General features: G+C 38.8%; 1 protein-coding gene across 2 annotated transcripts; it reads right to left on the bottom strand.

Annotated features, from left to right (window-relative positions):
- Window positions 1-88: 88 nt before the first annotated feature.
- On the bottom strand, window positions 89-20,389 carry ero1a (endoplasmic reticulum oxidoreductase 1 alpha). Of its 2 annotated transcripts, XM_028821604.2 has the most exons (16): window positions 19,996-20,389; window positions 16,572-16,691; window positions 12,363-12,446; window positions 11,663-11,701; window positions 11,499-11,575; window positions 11,046-11,119; window positions 10,814-10,934; window positions 10,294-10,340; window positions 9,526-9,537; window positions 9,369-9,395; window positions 8,100-8,192; window positions 6,829-7,075; window positions 4,546-4,615; window positions 4,387-4,473; window positions 3,988-4,130; window positions 89-750 (listed from the first exon to the last, which is right to left on the bottom strand). In XM_028821604.2, exons 1-16 carry the CDS (start codon window positions 20,107-20,109, stop codon window positions 690-692), a joined length of 1,416 nt encoding a protein of 471 aa, XP_028677437.1. In that variant the 5' UTR covers window positions 20,110-20,389; the 3' UTR covers window positions 89-689. The 2 variants fall into 2 exon arrangements, with proteins under 2 accessions (XP_028677437.1, XP_051775925.1); XM_051919965.1 differs by lacking the exon at window positions 9,526-9,537 and having other exon boundaries at window positions 19,996-20,388.
- Between the last annotated feature and the right edge of the window lie 455 nt (window positions 20,390-20,844).

The following is a 20,844-nucleotide window of genomic DNA, read 5'->3' as shown; positions in this document are numbered from 1 at the left end:
ACACAGAAATCTACAAACCCAAAACAAGAGGTTTAAGATTTATATAAATCTATTTAATGCTTTATATTTAAAAAAAAAAAAAAAAAAAAAATTACCAAAAAATATTTCCTCTGTAATATAATAGTGCAAACATTAAACTCTTTCAGTAGTACTTGGATCCAAGTTTCAAAAGTCCACAAAAAAAAAAAAAAAAAAACCCAACACTCCAAAGTGTGCCCCCTTATTAAAAATGTTCATTTGGTAGGCAGTGGCTGTTGGACTTTTAAATAGCCCCATGCCAGTAGCACACCCCTTCTGGATTCACCTAGAATTAAATCTAAAGTACAGGCCTGGAAAACTATTTATCAACAACACTCCACTGCCTAGAATAAGATCAGGAGATTTGGCTTTGCTTACTTAATGTTCCAAAATGTCGGATTCCATATGCAATGCTAGCGTCCACTTCATTGCAGGGTGGTCCACACAATCCATGAGCAATTAGAAGATAGCACAGATGTGCAGTGCTTAACTACAGGAATCCACATACTGTAAGTAAGTGTGCACCACACATGCCGTAAAGCTCAGGGTAGCAAAATGTGAAGCGCTCAGAGGAAAAAACACCAACACCACATTTTAACATGTGTAACATATCTGGCCAGGTTTTACAATTTGAAACAATTAGGGGGTTAGAAATTTCACATATCCTCTGGTTATTGAATTCTTGACAGAAGGTCACGGAAGGTCTGAAGCTCTTTAATGCTTGTTGAAATTCTACAAATGAAACAAAAGTGGGAGGAAAAAAAAAAATTAAAAATTTGTACTTTCAACCTTTCAAGTCTGTCTGGTTCCTATGGCTCTGCTAGCCAACAAAATGGCACATGAAATATTACAAGTGCTTTTATAAATCCTGTACCAAACAGTATGTGCAACACACCCAGGAAGCAGGCGGACATGCTGCCCTGCAAACATTAAAGCAGAGGTCTATATGGATTGCTTCAATTACAACTTATCTTTGATAGTATACAGTTGTGCTTGAAAGTTTGTGAACCCTTTAGAATTTGATATTTCTGCATAAATATGACCTAAAAACATCAGATTTTCACTCAAGTCCTAAAAGTAGATAAAGAGAAACCAGTTAAACAAATGAGACAAAAATATTATACTTGGTCATTTATTTATTGAGGAAAATGATCGAATATTACATATTTGTGAGTGGCAAAAGTATGTGAACCTCTAGGATTAGCAGTTAGTTTGAAGGTGAAATTCGAGTCCGGTGTTTTCAATCAATGGGATGACAATCAGGTGTGAGTGGGCACCCTGTGTTATTTAAAGAACAGGGGTCTATCAAAGTCTGCTCTTCACAACATGTTTGTGGAAGTTATCATGGGACGAACAAAGGAGATTTCTAAGGACCTCAGAAAAAGAGTTGTTGATGCTCATCAGGCTGGAAAAGGTTACAAAACCATCTCTAAAGAGTTTGGACTCCACCAATCCACAGTGAGACAGATGGTGTACAAATGGAGGAAATTCAAGACCATTGTTACCCTCCCCAGGAGTGGTCGACCAACAAAGATCACACCAAGAGCAAGGCGTGTAATAGTCGGTGAGGTCACACAGGACCCCAGGGTAACTTCTAAGCAACTGAAGGCCTCTCTCACATTGGCTAATGTTCATGTTCATGAGTCCACCATCAGGAGAACACTGAACAACAATGGTGTGCATGGCAGGGTTGCAAGGAGAAAGCCACTGCTCTCCAAGAAAAAAACATTGCTGCTTGTCTGCAGTTTGCTAAAGATCACGTGGACAAACCAGAAGGCTATTGGAAGAATATTTTGTGGACAGATGAGACCAAAATAGAATTTTGGTTTAAATGAAAAGCATTGTGTTTGGAGAAAGGAAAACACTGCATTCCAGCATAAGAACCTTATCCCATCTGTGAAACATGGCGGTGGTAGTATCATGGTTGGGGCCTGTTTTGCTGCATCTGGGCCAGGATGGCTTGCATTCATTGATGGAACAATGAATTCTGAATTATATCAGAATTCAAAAGGAAAATGTCAGGACATCTATCCATGAACTGAATCTCAAGAGAAGGTGGGTCATGCAGTAAGACAACGACCCTAAGCACACAAATCGTTCTACCAAAGGATGGTTAAGGAAGAATAAAGTGAATGTTTTGGAATGGCCAAGTCAAAGTCCTGACCTTAATCCAAAGTCCTGACCTTAATCCAATCAAAATGTTGTGGAAGGACCTGAAGCAAGCAGTTAATGCGAGGAAACCCACCAACATCCCAGAGTTGAAGCTGTTCTGTACGGAGGAATGGGCTAAAATTCCTCCAAGCCGGTGTGCAGGTACTGATCAACAGTTACTGGAAACGTTTAGTTGCAGTTATTGCTGCAAAGGGGGGTCACACCAGATACTGAAAGCAAAGTTTCACATACTTTTGCCACTCACAAATATTTATTAAGGAAAATGATCGAATGACATGACCAAGTATAATATTTTTTGTCTCATTTGTTTGTTTAACTGGTTTCTCTTTATCTACTTTTAGGACTTGAGTGAAAATCTGATGATGCTTTAGGTCATATTTATTCAGAAATCTAAAAAATTCTAAAAGGGTTCACAAACTTTCAAGCACAACTGTAGTCAGTAATATTGTTATGCTTAAATAAATTCATGAAACAAATCTGAATTAAGTGATCTGAGATATTGCTCAGGACTGTTTATATAGTTCATCTGTACATAGAATGTGTCCATACACTCAGAGAACCCTTGCAAACCAACTTTTAGGAGCACAGGGTACTGGAACCTATCCTGGTAGCAACAGGAGCATTGACGGTCAAAATCTCTATTGGACCCAGCGTGAGAGCACATCTGCAATCTGAAACTACAAAATAATCATGCTGCCACATAATATGCAAGTAAGGCAACGCATGTATTCTGCTGTATAAAATGGTATCTGGCTTTTAAAAACACTTTCTGCAGGATTTGTTTGACAAGGTGACAGATGCTGCATTAATTTCCTGTGAGGGTGACAGTATATTTTGTTGGATTACAGTTGAACATGGTTACATGTGCAAACACTAAGAATTGGTGTGAAGACTTTAAATTTTAATACAACATTCTCAAATCCACTTAAATCTAATACAAAGTGGGGTGGGGGGGCACTCATGCCCCCAGCACTCATTCAGGGGCCAGTCTGTGTATCTTTGTAGAGTTTGCACGTCATTGCATCTTTCCACATCCTCAAATATAACATTTGGCTAGGAGATGAGAATCCAGGAGCCTGCACCCACAAAGCCAATGTGCTACCCACTGTGGCACTCCTTTACTTTTTTGATCAACAGTAATTTAAGTATGCAGCAAAATGCTGCAAATTCAAAAGAAAGAAGTTTGAAACTCTGGAAGTAACACATGTTTTCAGAAAGGCCAAGAGCACAAGATTCAGGTTATAATAGCCATCAACTTTGGTTAAAAACATTAGGACGGTTTTATTCACACTTCAGAAAACTGCTCTTAATTGGTGGATGTGAAATACTAAAATTCTTTTAACATTTCTCTCCCTCACCCCCCAGGAGTTGAGCTACACATGCTCAGTAAAGGCTCTCACATTTATTGTAAACACTGCTGACTCAAGCCTGTCTTAAATTAGATCATGTTAGCTTGAATTCAGCCACAAACAAGTCATTTACCTGGTTAAGTCCCCTTCAAACCAGGATAAAATTAACATGACCTGCTTAATGAAACTGGTCATGGTGTCAAAGTGCTGACATGCTGCATATTGATTACCACAAGAAAAGAATTTTACTGTACTCTGTATGTGATAATAAGGACCTTATGAAACTCAGATTAGCTTGCAGCTATTCATATGCAAGTGTTGAAAATCAGCTTTACGAGACTACTTAACCGGACAGAAGAATTATTGGAGAGTTTGGAACACATGAAACATCCATTCATAAGATGCAATCTAAATGTCAGAATACTACAGGGTGTGCATAGTCCCTTACCTGCCAAAAGCATTAAGCAGAGCAACAATCTCCTGCCGGGAAAGTTGGAAGCTGGATGGCGAATCTGGAAATTCCAAATCGGGCATAGCCTCAATCTGCTTCTCCGAGAACAAGATTTTTAGTGCCGTTCCTAAACCCTGCGTCTAAAAACAGACATAGTACATTTATTTAGCCAATACTTTTATCAAAGCAACTTGTGTTTTAGGGATTTTTACGATTATAACCAAAGGCTTTATGGCCCAATTATTACATTTATAAATATACCATTTGCCCCTCTCACATCTCTCCATTTCAAAACGCACACATTTTCTGTAAATTTCATTCCCAGAAAAACATTACACCAGCACCAGCAGCAGTCTGTCCGTAGCAATAAAGGAATATATTACTTGGATCTCATACCTGTAGTTTGCCCCAGAGACGGCATTTGAAGCATCCAACGCAATCCATGATTCTGGAGATATTTCGGAAGTGGTGCTTGAAGTCATCCTACAAAGCAAGACAAACTTCGTAAAATGGGTTAAGAAACATCCAGTTTTCTATAAGAGGGTTCTAAATTACCTTCAGTTTTTGCGCCTCCTTTTGATCTCCAGTAAACAGTGAATTTTCATCAAAGTGCAAAGGGAAAGATCTGCCAAGATACAAAGTGAAACCAACTTTTGTGAGTTCTGAAAAGGGCATATAGACCCCACCTCACCCTCCCAGGCTCAAGGATGGTTTCTTCCAAAAGAATAAAACTTCCTAATTGGCACAAGATGCCGACTTACATAACACTTGGAAAGCAATCTTGCAACTAGGATACTGGTAGGGTTATCTTTGTCTGGCATTTCTCCTTAACAATCTACATTAAAGCTAAAGAGATTCCAGTTTAAAAATATGCCACACTAAGCCAAATGGCACACACAGCCCTTTAACCTGAAGTAGCATAAGGGTAACCTTGTAGCTTACAGTTCACAAAATGACAGGTGAACAGTAGGTGCAATGCAATTCAGGCTCCCTGGAGGAATTGGATAAAAAAGCCAATAGAAATTGGCTGTTGGGACATGCAGTATTACTTCAGATAAGGAAAGAGATTAAGCTTGTCCAGCAGTCATACCACATGTGCTTTAGAAGAGGTCATCCACCGGAAGCCAAACATGCACGGCCAGTACCTGGATTAGAGACCATCTAGGAAAAACTTGGGTTGCTGCTGGAAGAGGTGTTGGGGAGGCCAGTAGGGTCCACTTACCCTATGGTCTGAATGCAAATCCCAGAGCCCTATTGCAGTGATGGGGACACCAGGCTGTAAAAATGGCGCGATCCTTCAGATGAGATTTAAAACTAAGGTCCGGACTCTGATCATAAAAGATCCCTGGGCATCCTTCATAAAAGGGCAGAGTGTATCCCATATCAAGGCTAAATTGACCTCCATGGCCTAGTCAGTCATTCTGGCCCCCTAATCATCCCCACTGTGTAATTGGCTAACGGTCTCATCAGTTCACCAGAATGTACGGATGTAGTAAAAAGGGCTGCCATCAGATTTTCCAGGGGAATGCTACACATTAGTGGTGGCTGAAGTGGCTCCCCGCTTACTATGAAAAGCACCAAGAATAGTGAGAAAAGTACATTTTCATATAGCAAAGAATTATTAGGTTGAAAATAGTAGCATGGTACAGTTGGCTTCTGCTCTACAAACATGAACTCTGAAGTCAAAGTGAAAACTTTGTCAACTTTATCAAACCCCCCCCCCAAATCTGGATTAGATTTTCTTGATCGTGTAGCTATTACAGGGGCCTCCCAGTGCTTCTGGTGATGGACAGAAGGGTTGTCTCAATCAGACGAGAACAGACTATGGAATATTAGCTCGAGTACAATCAAAAGTTATCCACTAGTCCAACTAGGAGACCTTAATACATACATGGGTCACCGAGGGAGGCATGTGAATGGAAATGGAGAGTGGTCTAAAATTATTTATATAAAATATATATTAATTATATATATTAAAACATGTGTAGATCATTCATAACACTCACCATGATACTCTGAAGGCTGTTCAAATTTATATCTGGTGTCACAGCACCTTTAGATAAATGTCAATAATTAAACATGCCATTGACTAGGTTTTGGATGTTCAGGTAAAGAGGTACTGTGTATCTGAACCATTTACCGTTTAAAGACAATGTTCAAGACCTTTGCAATGGATATGGCCACAAAATGCAGACGTGGAAAGATGGAAAATTCGTTATGCTGGCTGCCCTAGGTCTTGTTTTTGGGAGCCCATCATGTTGAAAAGTTTAATGCGATATTAGCATACAAATGGGAGTGGGGTTCCAGATTTGATTGATGGTAACCAGAGAGCTATAAAAAGGAGCAGTTGTGACAGCAGGTGACATGAATGTGGGGAGGTCACAGAGAATACATTTTAGATAGTCCAACATTGCAGGCTCCACGTCGGAGGCTGACTGGTGCAGGAGCAAGACAGCACTGCAGGTGTTTTATCAGACATGTGCATTCTCAGCCAAAATCTCTTGATCTGTTGGCATAGCTACAATTGCAACCTAACGTATAACAGAGCAATGGGCAACAGCCAAAAAATGTACAGGTACAAGCAGTTACAAGGAGATTCCTCTGCAAGGTTTTGAGACACAGGGTCATTAACAGAGTGATAGAGTTTGAAAATCTTTGAGTAGGTGCTGGTTTGGACCAGAAAGAGCTGGTTATTGTTATCCATAAGCTCTACTGAGGGTCACAGTGCATGATCAGACCTAATGAGACTTCCATGTCCTCCACTCAGACTAGACAGGATAAGATATACCGGAATATTATGTTTACTTCATTCCGCCCCCCCCCCCCCCCCCCACTTACTTAATAAGATCCAAGATCTCCAGAAGACTGTTTTTGTTGTTCTTGTCCTGAATTGCATTACCAGTATACAGCAGGAAAGAGGTTCTCTCAAAGAAGGGAAGAACCTTGGATAATGCTCGCAGCTCAATCAAGTACAAGAAATAAAGATTGCGCAGTCGCCGAGGTCCCTCTCCCTTAGTCAAGTTGGCATCAAAGCGCAACTGGAACTCTGTGATATTATGACCCCACTTCTGTTCGAACCAGTTATCTAGGAGTAAAGAAGAGCAGGAAATATTGGAGAGCCATGTCAAAACATCCAGGTATTGAGGTCACCCAACACTCCTTGTATGATGTCAGTACCCCTTCCATTGGAAAAGCTTATACTTTGTAGAGCCAGCTACTATAACCTGTATCTCAATTTTAAAAGTAAAAAAGGAAGATTGTTATTTTGGGCAAGGAGTTTATACAGTACCCCTCTTCCTCTTAAGACTCCATTTTTAGCACAGAAATCATTTCGGCCTGTACTGGACAAACCTTTGCAGCCAGGCTGACTTTGGTTAGTAGGCATTATCTGGACCCTCAAGGCATAGACTCGAGGTAAACCTCCTTGAATTATTTTGAGCACAACAAATCATAATACTAGAGAACACAAAGGGGATATTTAATATTTTAAAAATGCACTAAGAAAACAGTTTTTCCTTACATTTGTCTTTAAATCAATTCAGTGTATGCATCTATTTTACAGATTGTAACGTCCTTGGTCTAAATTTAGGCTTTTGGAAACATGCATGTTTATGATAACTGCAAAGACTAGAGAATGTTGTCACAAAAGAAAGAATTTTACTATACCACATTAGACTTGTTCGATATGATTTAATGTTCTCTAGATGATTCTGCATTGCCACAATATCCAAATATGTTGCATAAGCATTGCCTCATTTAATAAAGACACACAAGATCTGTGCTGCACCACACCTTTTTGTTAAGTTTGAGTAGCCACCTTAACACAACTCAACTGGCCTTCAAATAAGCAGTTGGGTCTTTAGAATATGGGAGGAAAGCCATGCAAACATGGATAGAATATTCAAAGATGGAAACAGATGTCCCTCTACAGGTCCCATAGGAGTTGGCATGGTCCCCAGCCAGGCTTCTGCAACCCCACAATGGAGTTTAATGGGTATAGTAATGGTTGGATAGAGTGCAAGTTAAGAGAATTTAGGACTGGATCCATTCCTCGCCCATCCAAAAGACATTATTTGAAGTTAATAAAAAAAAAGGACCACCAGATTTACCTTGAAGAAGATACCGAGCAGAAAGATGTACATTGATGCTAGCATGAAGCCCGGAGACCAATCTGAAAAAGGCTCTCTTTTCAACACACAGACCTGCATTAAAAAAAAAATAATAATAATTTAGTGAACTCACATTCAGGGTAATATGTGCCATGGATACAAATTATGCAACTGGTTAAACTATATATTTCGGCAGGAGAAGAGACAGATTAACAACTGACTAAGTCACAATGAGCCATCTAAAGAATTTCCATTATAATTTTAAAACAGTTTTTGGCAATTTAAAAAGGCAGATAAACTAATTTGGAATGCTACATAAATCCTCATCAACAGCATTTACAAACAAAGATCAAAGTATCTTATTCTTTAAAATGAAAGCATAACTTGGGAATTTGTCTGCCTTGCCTGGATTACAGCATATATTGGGTTTGCATGGCCAAGCGGAGATGGAACGTCTTCATGTGCAAAACAGCTTAAAGTGCCAAGAGTGAGGAACAAACTGCCATGGCAAGTTTGAGAACAGTTACAAAACACACAAACAGAAAGCTGTGGGTCACACATCTGAAGGAATAAAAATCAGTAAAACTATAATATATGCTTAAGTATTTAACTTTGTAGTGTTTTTAAAAGACTTCAAAAGACTTTGTTGGACAGTTATCTTATCCAGAGATCTTGACAATACATTGTTCTTTTCTCTCTTGCTAAATTAACCCTAGCCTGAATGAATCTATTAATTTTTTACATACAAAATCTCTCATTTAAAGATTTACCAATGTTGTTTCTTGTCCTAGAGTGTGTATATAAACATAGGAAACTTCAGTTTCTGTATTACATCTTGCCTGAAGAAGGGGCCTGAGTTGCCTCGAAAGCTTGCATATTGTAATCTTTCTAGTTAGCCAATAAAAGGTGTCATTTTGCTTGGCTTTTCTCTACATTCATTATGGCTAACACGGTACAACACCCTAGTACTAGTGTTTTTAAGGAACTATACAAGACAGATTGGACAATTTACTTGGCAGCCCAGTAGCTTAAACATTTGCTCTGCTGCCCTTACATATCTAGTCGAAGTCATACATTCGTGTGCATTTTCTTCCAGGTACTCCAGCTTTCCTCCCACATCCCTAAAGATGTGGGGGGTCAGGTTAACTGGTTACTCTAAATTGGCTCTATGTAAGTGTCCAAAAAGGTGGGGTGGGTTGGTTCACACACACACACACACACACACCTGAGTGCCTTGTCCAGCATTTCCAAAAATTTACCGTTACTCACCTTCAAGCCAATGGTAGAATGATCTACCTGTTTAAAGAAAATAAAGCAACAGTATAAAAAGCAGGCTGAAAAATGCACAAACTTGTTGTACAACAGGTATCATTTTGTTCATGGCATGGACAAGTGATCATTCATACCTACAGGAACATGATCTTACCTTCATCTTCACCTGTTTTGGGGGATGGGGGTGGGAGAGAAAAGAAAAAAAAAAAAAAGTCATACTATCGCATCAGCTTTATTTTGAACACTACAGTACATTCTTTGCTAATTTGTGTAATAGGACTCCAGTTTGAAACTTAAAGGAATGGTCATTACTACCAAGCCATACTGCACTGGACCGTCCATATAAGCAAAAGCTTCTCAGTGTTCACATGTCAATTGTGATCCTATAAAACCCACAGATGTACAGAGTACAGTGAAAAATCTTACATGCATGTGCTAATTGCTCCAGCCCATTGATTGTAATTTACATTACCCCTAATTGTTTCTTTGTATACATTTACTGCTTGCATTTTTCTGTGACATTTTCTTTATCCATTAGGATTATATTTTACAACACTGCACACAGAATCCACAGCCAGGATCCAAATTCTCTGAACTTAAGATGAAATCATTCATGTGATATTAAAGGTGAACATATTTCCACCATACACCTTAACCACTTTTCTTCATGTAAAGAATATGCAACCTGTTTGGTCATTACTGACCTAATATTACAAAAGCTGCTGCGCCCAGTTTTCTGTGAATAGCAAGGCAATCTTCCCTAGACAGCAGAAAATGGATGTGGATTTTTAAATACGGTTTATGCCATTGGATCCGACAAGCAAACAAGATTCCAATGCAAAAATGCACCTTTCATGTTTACTGAGACAGCCATCAAATTAAGAATTGATGAAAGTTCCATCCAAACTTTAGTTTCACTCACCTCTGTCAGCTGCAAGTGGGTTTAAAGGTCTTTTAATTGTGTTTGGCCTGAAAAGAGTGACAAGAGAATAATTAAATACTCCAGCTTCCTGTGGCACAACACTTGTTAGATGTTCAAAAGAAATTCCTTCTTCCTCCAGACAGGAAGCCCACTTGTATAACTTCATTGAACATTTAGACCGAGTGATTGTAACATCCTAGGAAATATCCTCCCAACTGTCTTGGGGAAACCATTTGGTATATCAATACCAATCTACTCCTCAGCCTGCCAACCTACGTTTAGTTATTGCAGGTTACAAACTTGCAAAGTTAACACTATAGGAGTTCATGGAGTACACTTTAAAAAGGGATTAAAGTGTAGCCAGTTATTTTAGATCTCTTGGAAAATATTTCTTTCTTTTTTACAAGAGCAAACCTACAAATAAAATTAGATATTTAAAACATTACTCTTGCACAAGTGGAATGTTGGAGGTAATCACAAAATTCAGAGTTAAAACATAAATAAATAAAAGTAAGATTACTTGAAGCAATTCTCCTCATAGATGCTGTTCCAGATTTTCCAGGTTTCTGCCCCCTTGTAACCAGTGAAGCGCTCAGGGTTCAACAGCAAATCCACATACTCAGAGTCTGGCGATTGCTCATCTGAGCAAAACAAAACATGATCAAAGCTAGCGACACAGCCACTGGCACAGGTGTCTGAGCAAACTTTACTACCCACATTCCCTCTAGCTCTTGATCCAGTAGAGCCCTTACCATCTGCTTCACAAAAACGATCTGCTTCATCATCATGCCGATTCCACTCCTGTAGTGTTCGTCGTGTCTCCTCACTTGGGTAAAGAAAAAGCAGCCGTGAATATAAACTTTTAGCTTTAATACAGTAAACATGATGCCCCAACCCAAAATGTCCTATATATTTGGATGTATCGTACAAACCATAATGTTTGGCACTTCAGATAGGTTGCTGCCACAAGGCAAAGTCTGAAAATTACGACAGCCAATAAGCTGCTGGTGAGCCAAAGATACACACATACATACAAAATTTAGCCTATGGTCTCCAAATTGTAGACTTGTTAACATAATATATGCTCACCCTCAGTAACACTGGCTTTTCAAGGCAGATTTTAAAGAATATGAAATCCTACCAAGCAAACTTGTTTTTGTGATTAAAACTTTTTCCATTTCAGGTACCTGGAATTGTGCCTTTACCTTAGAGAACTATCGATGGCCCCCAGTTTTCCGGCCTTTTCACAGTCTTCCAGTTCCTCAGATGCTTCTTTGGAGTACTGTCAACAATTTCATAGAAAATGCAGACCGGTTAAGACAAAATTCAACCATTCTGCAGCCACCAAAACATTAGGCAAAAAATTTACCTTACTATTAGAAGACATGAGCCCAATGGGTACCTCATTCTGAAATTAAAAAAAAAAAAAAAAAAAAGTTATATGTTTGAACATGGTTGAAGTTCACTATATCCAGCATGACCTGCACCGACTTTGAGAGAAAAGGACCAGGAGATAACCTGAATCAGAATCATTCAATGTCAGGCAAGATCAATTTAAAAAAAAAAAAAAAAAAAACTTTTATAAAATTAAGCAAAAAAGCACCGGGGCAAACCAAAAGTCAAAGAATAGATCAAAACTGAAGCTAAAACTAGCACTTGGCATACTTGAAATACAAAGCAACAAGTACTAGAGATTAGTTTATAAAAAAAAAAAAAAAAAAAAACCACACGCAAAGGATTACCTTGACAAGTGCCACATCAGTGTTTATACCAGAACTTCCAGTTACATCACAAACGTGGCACTAGTGGTCACATGTCCTATAATTTGCCATTTGTGAATAATGGGAAAAATGAAAATAAATCCAAACTGCTCTTATGAGTTCCCAATAGTAAAAGCTTGGGGGGTGGGGGGAATTTTATATATATTATATATAGCTGCTGTTACAGTGCCAAGGTTCACTCCTTTAGGGCAAATGGTATACCTCATGTTCCTCTATGTTGTGGTTCTTAATCTAGTGATAATAAAAGCTTCCCTTTCAAAATAATTAAGCTCAAGCTCCTCTACTTACCAAATCACATGGCTTCACTGCACAACTTTTTATCCCACAGTGGCTGTTTTCTGACCAGAAAGGGCATGCTTTTTTTAGATTCACCTGCATTTGTGGGATAAAAAAAAAATTGACAACTGAATCTCAAAGTATGTGTGTGTGCCTGGTGAAAACCTTTAGAAATGAGCTGGGTTTACATTTTGGTTAATCCTTTAATGAATTTCAGAACTTTGTTATTAAGACTTAATATAAAATGCTTATTAATGCATTACTTTATCATCAGGTACTATTAACACAACTTTTACCATACCTCCAATTTCAACTAGCACCTCAGGAGCCCAGCTTACAGGTTAGTTAGGAGAATCAATATGAAAAATGATTAAGCACAATGACTCATACACCTTTGTTCTTACAAGCACATTGGTATTCCTTATTTATATTGTCTGGCAGAGGGGCCAGGCGTTGCAGCTGGCCACTTCCCAAAGGTCTCAAATGTTGTTTAACACAACCCCATCTATCCTGCTGTATCTCAGGATCCATACAATATGAACAGCAAGGCAACGACACTGGAGCACTGACTTTTATTAGCACACTAGCATTGTATCACTTATTGCTTGGTTATCAACAGATGTGGAAATTTAAAAATGTAGTGTTTTAGATTGATTTCCAAATGTTTTGGATGTGTCATCTGCGTATAGGATTTTGCCTTAAATGTACAGATTTGGATACATTCACCTGAAAATGGTTTTCTTTATAAGAGGTTTAAATGAATCTGTATTTTACTGTATGACTTAAGTTGTAATTACATTTTACAATTGAATGTGTTACTGAAGTAATAAGGGGGCTTTTGTGCCATAAGTAGGCCTTTTCTAAGCATCATTATGACCCCCCCCCCCCCCCCCAAAACAACTATAGGATGTTTAAAGATTGACAAATTGTACATTTTAAGTTGATTTTGTAACTTAGTTCTGTAGCATTGTTTCACCATCATTTGATTAATATGTTTGGAACTTTCTGTAAAATAAGAAAAAGCATTATGCATTTTTACTATTTCCATTAATGGACATTTAGCACAAATTCCAACTTGCATACAAAAACTGGATTATGAACATGAACAAATTACATTCCTGTGGATAACTCAAGGATTACCTGTATGGTACTTGACATGTCAAGTCTCCTCTGCGCATTTCAGTTTCTCTTGCTGTATACTACCAGTTAGGTTTGTCAGAGAACATCTTTCTGCACTTTCCACTTCATGGAACACGATACTGGAAGATTGTGCTGATCAGACAGGCTGCCTTTTCGTGTTGTATTAGTCAAGTGGAGGCCTGAAACATTCAGTATTTGGGAGCATTTGTGTGCTCACTGTTGGCACAATTGGGGATAGCTAGTACTGTACTTCCATTTACATTATTTCTTCACTATACAATAAAGTTGTAAGTCCTGAATCAGAAGAATACTCATTTTAATTTTACTTGATAAAATGAACAGTTATGTACATGAAAGTAAAGCCGTTTAAGTCAAGAATTCAGAGTTCTTCACGGTTTTGGAAATATGGTTTTATTATTTTATTTATCGGGGATGGGGGGGGGGGGGGTTTGTACAGAGGGAAAACAAAAAAAAAAAAAACGCCACACGCATACCACACTACAGCGGATTTTTCATGGTCTTTCTGAGCAGTGCTTTAATTGGAGGTTTGGAACTATTTACATAAATAATGAAAGATTAAGAAAAAAAAAAAAAAAAAGTTACCCCACTACTGCTTCTTCACAGCTTTAGAAGCAGCAGAGGTTCAAATTAAGCCAAAGAGAATTCATATCTAAAAATCTGAATGACCTTTTTAGTGTCAACATAATGACTTTATGTAATATAACAGGAGTAACAGTGGCGTGGTAGTTTACAATTCTGGCTCATAAAATCCAGTGCTGAACTTTCAAACATGCCATGCTACTGTCAAGGTGGAATTCAGTGTCTGCAAAGGTTTTCCCCCAAACATCCTAACAACATATTTAAAAACAGAAATCTCTTCTAAAAAGATTTTAATGTGATGTCCAACAAAAACACCAAAACACCCCAAACAAATTCCTTAATATAATTCAAATGAATTGAATTTTGTAAATTTTAATCTTTGAGAACATTTTAATTGAAAGCCATTTAAATTAGAGTCATTATCTAAGGTTTGACACCATTCGTTTTACATAATCCTATAGCCATGGCTTTTTTAATTTCATGGTAAATCAACATGAGCTGCTGAGCTCACAAAAGGATTCACCTAAACTCTCAAACACATTTGGTTTCACATGGCATGTGAACAGTGGAGTGATGAGGATGTTCTAGTCAACACTGCCAGTGTGGATGATGGTCATCTGTCTAATGAAAATATTACACATCACAGGAAACATTTCAGGCAGTGCTTAGCATAGCCATCACACAGCCAAAGATTTAAAATTTGATTCCTGGACAAACTACTGTCCATCTGGAGTTTCCACATTGTCCAGTATCCATTAATTCATGCAGGATCCCCCACATCTCTTTATAGTTACAACAAAATTTAAGGAAAATAAACATTGAGGACTTCTGTTACATCGTATTGTTATAGACAACATGTCAAGCATGCAGCCAACTAAAACATAGGCTGTATAGGTATGCCAAGGTAAATAAAACAAGTATTGTCAACATTGAAAAGTCTTTTTAACATGGTAACTTTGAAGCCATATAACAGGAAAAAAAAACAAATATATGCCTGGTATTTTCATTTGACTTTAATGTGAAAGGGTTTTCCTGCTGTAATGGATTCTGAACATTCTTCCATAAACTGCAAATCAGGGACCTCACTGCAGTTCCAGAGTGAGCCAAACAAGGAATCAGAACACCACATTTAGACTGTTGACAAAAATTGGTTTTGTGCAACAATACATTTGAGTGCACAGCCTGTAGGGTAGAAGTGCTTTGCAATAAGATATGCTTATGTTCTTTAAGAAATACAAATACATAATTAGAATAGATTTAGGAAGTGACATGGAGACAAAAAAAGGCTTTTTAAAATATCACAAAAATCCACAGCTTGCATGGAAAAACAGAAGGATGAAATTAGAGGGGTAGAACAGATGACCGTTTTACATTCATATGGCTGATTGCAGCCAAAAGGATCTTTTATACTTTTGATTTATATTGAAAAGGCTATCAGACAGCCCCAATGTGCTCAGAGGATGGAGAGCAGGAATATTTATACAATGACTACAATACACACACGCAACACTAATTACTAAAACAATTTACATATCTAATTTTTACACTGAATCCACCCCCCCCCCCCCAAAAGACAGAAACTGGAAAATAACAGCTTGGTAAATTAGACTAGGAGTCCAATTAAAAGGCAGAACTTCGTTGGAACAAACACGGCCGCATGGGGTCCCCATGAAAAAGTCAAAGAACCACTGGTAATATATCCCTCCAGTTTCTGAATTCCCTTTGTCTGCTTTACTGTGTCCTACGAAGCCAGATGTTAACCCAGCAAGGCAAGAACCTGCCCTGGATGATTCCATTTCTGGGCACTCAGAAAACACCTACGTTCATTCAAATCTGACCAGTTTAGAGTTGCCAATTAATTAACATACACATCACCCATGTGCAAGAAGCAGCCCTGTGTCCCCGAGAAATACAACTCCTGAATTAGGGTGAGCATAAAGACCCCAAACAAAGTGTCAGGCACAGGAATCATAATGGGCTTGTGAAATTGGGAGTACATTGTACTAAACACTACATCACTATCATGCCCTATACACAAACATTCAAATCTCTTTGGGTAGTACTTTTTCCAGCAGTGAAACAAAAGGTTTTATTTATAGAGCAACCCTGATAATTTATAATGGAGAGTTAAGGGTAACTTAAGTACTCTGTAGGCACAACAAAATGTTTTGGGAAGCTATGTAGTGATCCATAGAGCAATGTTACAGTAGCAAAAGTGAAACCCATACAACATTAATCTTGAACTTGAGTTCACTCATTGTTGTCTTGCAGATACTTGGACTCAATTTTTTGGAAGGAGAACAAGTGGTTTTACAAAGATGGAAATCGCAGAAATTTGACATTTATTTCAAAATATGAAAGATGCTGCAATTCCTATAGATTAAAACCAATACATCCCAGCAGTTAAGAATGGCGTATAGATAAAAGTCGGTATGAAGGAACCATGCCCCTAACTCCTCCCTGCTCACTCTGAAAGCTTACCTTATAATACCGGAAGTAATCAGATTCCAGGAGTTTCTGTAATTTGGGGAAGAGCTTCTGGTTGTTGAAGAGGTCAATGGTCTCGACATCACAAGTGCAGTCATCAAGGTGGCCAGTAACCTAAAAATACAAAAAAAAGAGAGGTCCCCCTATTAGTGTGGCACTTTAAGCATCAACACCCCGAAGCACTGCTGCACACAGTACTAAAATGGGTCAACACTGCCATCATTTATCATGTAGCCAAATATTAAAGTCATCTACACATCCATTATCAAATCTGCTTAACCCAGTTCAGGGTTGTGGGGAGCAGAAGCCCATCTGGCAGCCTTGGTTGCTATGCAAGAACGAGTCTCTGACCTGTATGCCATGCTAGGTCATATCTGAATCACCGATCCCTCTAGCATACATATTTGTGGGATTTGGAAAGGAACAAAGGGGGAAAATCCAGAAAGACTGGATTAATTCCTTTGTCTAGTGACAAAAGTCACAAACACACAGTGAGAACATGCAAATTCCAAATTAAAGCCAAGAAGAGATTTGGCCCGAGGACACTGAAGCTATAAGATGGCAGAACTACCCATTTATGCCACCAAAAAAACTCTAGCATCAAAACAGACTTCTTCCTTTAACAAAGGAAATGGAGCATCAGATAATTTCCTGTCATAAGTTTGTCAGTAGAGAAACTAAAATTATTTTCAGCCAAGGCAACTTTCAAATCTTAGCTGCAAGGCACAATTCATGCCACATTTCTAAAGCTGGAGAACTCTCCAAGTCATATAGAGAGTTACTAGCAAGGACTGAAATGGCAGCTTCTCAAAATGTCACTGATGTACGAGCTGACCAAAGAAAATACCCGATACACAAGGGGAGTATAAATGCACCAAACATTAGTAAACATGCAAACCTCCATTAAAATAATGCTAATACAAGTTTATGTAAAAGTTTGGAACTTCAACCTATTATAAACACAAAATACATGTTAACTCTTTAGGAAATATGTCAGATAACAGCATTTATATTTTGCCACTAACTGGTCCATTATTGCAACTGTTGAAGGAGCAGAAGTAATAGAATGCATTACCACATTTGGTATACAATTTGTTGCTGCTAGGTTACTGAAAATGAGATTTTTTCAGGTAAAAACAGAAGATAAGGGTATTCAACTCACTAATCATGGCACCAGAGAGTGGGGGCATGCATTGCTTTGTAAATTTCTCCTGCATCCTTCTGAAGGAACATACCACATGCTTAAGCAGTTTGGGAAGCCCTGCTCAATAATCCCTAAGCAAAATAGGTTGGAAGTTTAAAAACAGTGAAAATAGTTGACTCAAAAGATCAGAAGGATGGTTTAAAGCTGGCCCAGTCACACCTGTGTGGTGCCTAAAATGTTCTCGTTTGGGTAGAGATTTCCCCCAGATGCGTTTTTTCTTTCACAACTCAAAGATACTTTTGGGGGTAACAGGAAAATCTGTATGCACTATGATGGGACGGTTCACGTCCTGCACCCAATATTGTAATCCTAAATTAAGGATTTCAGGTCTGAAAATAGATGCGACAAAATAAAAAATATATATGCTTTAGTTGACTATGCGCCTAAATAGATTTATATAAAAATCACCTATTGTACTCAACACTACTACCACTAGTATTTAATGCAGTATTCTACACATTCAAGGAGGTCTTAACTAAAAACTGACTAAAATTATTTTAAGAAAAAAAAAAGTTCATTTATAAAGAATATAAACAATTCTATGTACTGATGAGGATATTGTTATTGTCATGGCTTAAAGTGTGCTGGTACTTCTAATTTTCTCTTTGATAGAATGTCCGTTTACTTCCTAGGTGAAAAATCACACTCAATTTAAGGTCTTCTAAAATGTAAGAACAAAAGGCAAAGGGGAGTAAGATGCCAAATATACAAAGTAACACCGGTAATTCGATTCCACTTTAGGCATGTTATTTTAAATACATTTAAAAGCTGACATAAATATTTCATGGAGGAGTGACATACAAGCACAAGTCTACCCTAACTAACTAACCCCTACTCTCTCTTCGGTTTCCTTTTCACTACCATCTACTCAAAGCACCATGATGTTCCAACAATGATGGATGGATTAAAAGCCAGAAGTCTGTATGACCATCAAGTGACTCCGTGAGAACCCTAACTACAAAGAGGATTATTTCATTTATGTTAGGTAGAATGCCCAGAGTGGACTGGGCAGTCTCGTGGCCTGGAACCCCTGCAGATTTTAATTTTTCTCCAGCTTTCTGGAGTTTTTTTTTTTTTTGTTTCCTGTCCACCCTGGCCATCGGACCTTACTCCTTTTCTATGTTAACTAATTTTGTCTTATTTTAATTTCTTATTTTGTCTTTTATTTTTCTTTATTGTGTAAAGCACTTTGAGCTACTTTTTGTATGAAAATGTGCTATATAAATAAATGTTGTTGTACCCTGAAGGTCCAAGATACTTGGGAAGAGACTCAGGCTCCACAAGTACTGTGAATCTGCAGGGATTTAAAAACCATTTACATGGGCCTCTCCAAGCCCTTTGCTTATCTGCTACACGCCAAAAAATGTACCCATTACATTGAGGCCTCTCGATGTGCTGGACACAAGTGTCTGCGCTTGAATGTCCCTCAGACTATATTTACATGATTATGTTGACCGCTTTTGTAAGTTGCTTTGGATAAAAGCTTCTCCTATGCAAATAAATGTAAAATGTGGCCTGGCATCCCACCCACAGTTGGTTCTTGTTTTGTGCTTACTGCTGCTGGTTTAAGTTCCAGCTCTTCTAAGCCCTGTGGCAAATAAAAAAAAAAAGTATATCTATATATCTCCCTCTATATTATATATATCACTAAATTGATGTTGATTTAACACAACACACTTTTTGCAAATTTATAAATTGACAAAGAGATCAGGCCTAGAGCATCCTTACAGTATTTAAACTAGTCATGTAAATCTATCAAGTACATTTTGAACTCCCTTTGCCTCGCCCATTCAGGTTCTGGACATCCTATTCCGGCAACAATGGACCTCACCATTGCCAGCAATTCATCGCTGATCGCTTACAGATGTAGAGAACATTAAACCCTGACGCAGAGGCGATCTCGGGCGTTAACAGAACTGCATCCTGAATCCGCCTCTTCTCCAAACAGGTACCGCTGCAAAGTGGCACTTGCAGACGCGGAGTGCTCGTAGGTAGCTGAATGTCTCTTGATCGGACTAAGGATTTAAATGGACTGACGGTGTACCCAACCATCTGTCGCCTTAGTGTTTCTTATAGAGATTTTTAATTTTAAGCGCGTCGTCACGACTGTCCTACACGCACTTAAAACGCGTAATGTTTAGTTGCCTGTACCAGGAGCCGTGCTAATGCCTTACCTCACGCAAATCGCCGTCGTATTATTCGCTCGCGCCTTACCTGACAGAAGCAGCGCTGGGCGGCCGAGCCGCTCGGATCAGAAGAGGTAGCTGCAGCGAGCACGACGGCCAGTAGAAAGGCGAAAATGGATATCCGCGCTGGTTCTGGACACATCGTTATATTCAAACTGACTAGTCTAATAACATCCACACGAGCCTGTCCACGCCTTGGAGCTGCCTGTTCTCGGGTCTTGAGGAAAGAGGAAAAAAGTGATACGGACAGGAAACAAAATAATAAAGCTAAAAGATTCGTCGCACGACACGTTTATATGGGGCCAGAGTGCGTTGGAATTATGAGTAACGCAGCCACTTCCTATTACAACAGCTGAAGACGTGAATTACGTGCCTGTGCTTCTCGGCCTGGCGCTTTAATTGCAGTCGGGCTTTGCGGGCCGATCGCGCCTTTCCGAGGTGGGTGTGTGGCGCTGCTCGTGTTTGTATTACACGTGTGGCTACCCGACTTGACATTGGGAGATTCCTCGAAGTGAATCTGCAGTTACCTGCAAAATTGTGTTTGAGTGTTGTAGTCGCCAATGGCAACGTTACTACAGTATAGTTAGTTCATTGATTATTATTACTACCGAAGAAAGACGCCAAAACAGTTTCACTGAGCTGCAACTCCCGTGAAATGATGTCCACGCCCCGTAATTAGTAGTTCAAAATACACGATAACGAAGTCCCGTGTTTAGCGCTGGCGTATGCGGCCCGGAGCTGCTTACGTGCGTGACATCTGTTCAACGACTCACCCCGTTTACCCAACCTGGTTAAGTCTTACTTCAGGCTGCATGGGTCCGTCGTTCGCAGGAGTTATTTATACTTACGGGCCAAATTTAGGATCGCCAATAATAAT

This window comes from Erpetoichthys calabaricus, chromosome 16 (assembly GCF_900747795.2).
Source record: "Erpetoichthys calabaricus chromosome 16, fErpCal1.3, whole genome shotgun sequence".
In the NCBI taxonomy this organism is placed as follows: Eukaryota; Metazoa; Chordata; class Cladistia; order Polypteriformes; family Polypteridae; genus Erpetoichthys; species Erpetoichthys calabaricus.
The sequence above is the reverse complement of the archived record's forward strand: the minus strand, read 5'-3'. Positions and strand labels throughout refer to the sequence as shown.

Excerpts from the sequence above, each read along its gene's own strand:
- ero1a (XM_028821604.2), bottom strand. The coding sequence starts at position 20,109 with ATGTGTCCAGAACCAGCGCGGATATCCATTTTCGCCTTTCTACTGGCC. Across the intron at positions 16,692-19,995 it reads CCCAGCGCTGCTTCTGTCAG|GTTACTGGCCACCTTGATGA; the intron begins GTAAGGCGCGAG and ends TTGTATTTTTAG. Across the intron at positions 7,076-8,099 it reads TGCTCGGTATCTTCTTCAAG|ATAACTGGTTCGAACAGAAG; the intron begins GTAAATCTGGTG and ends CTTTACTCCTAG.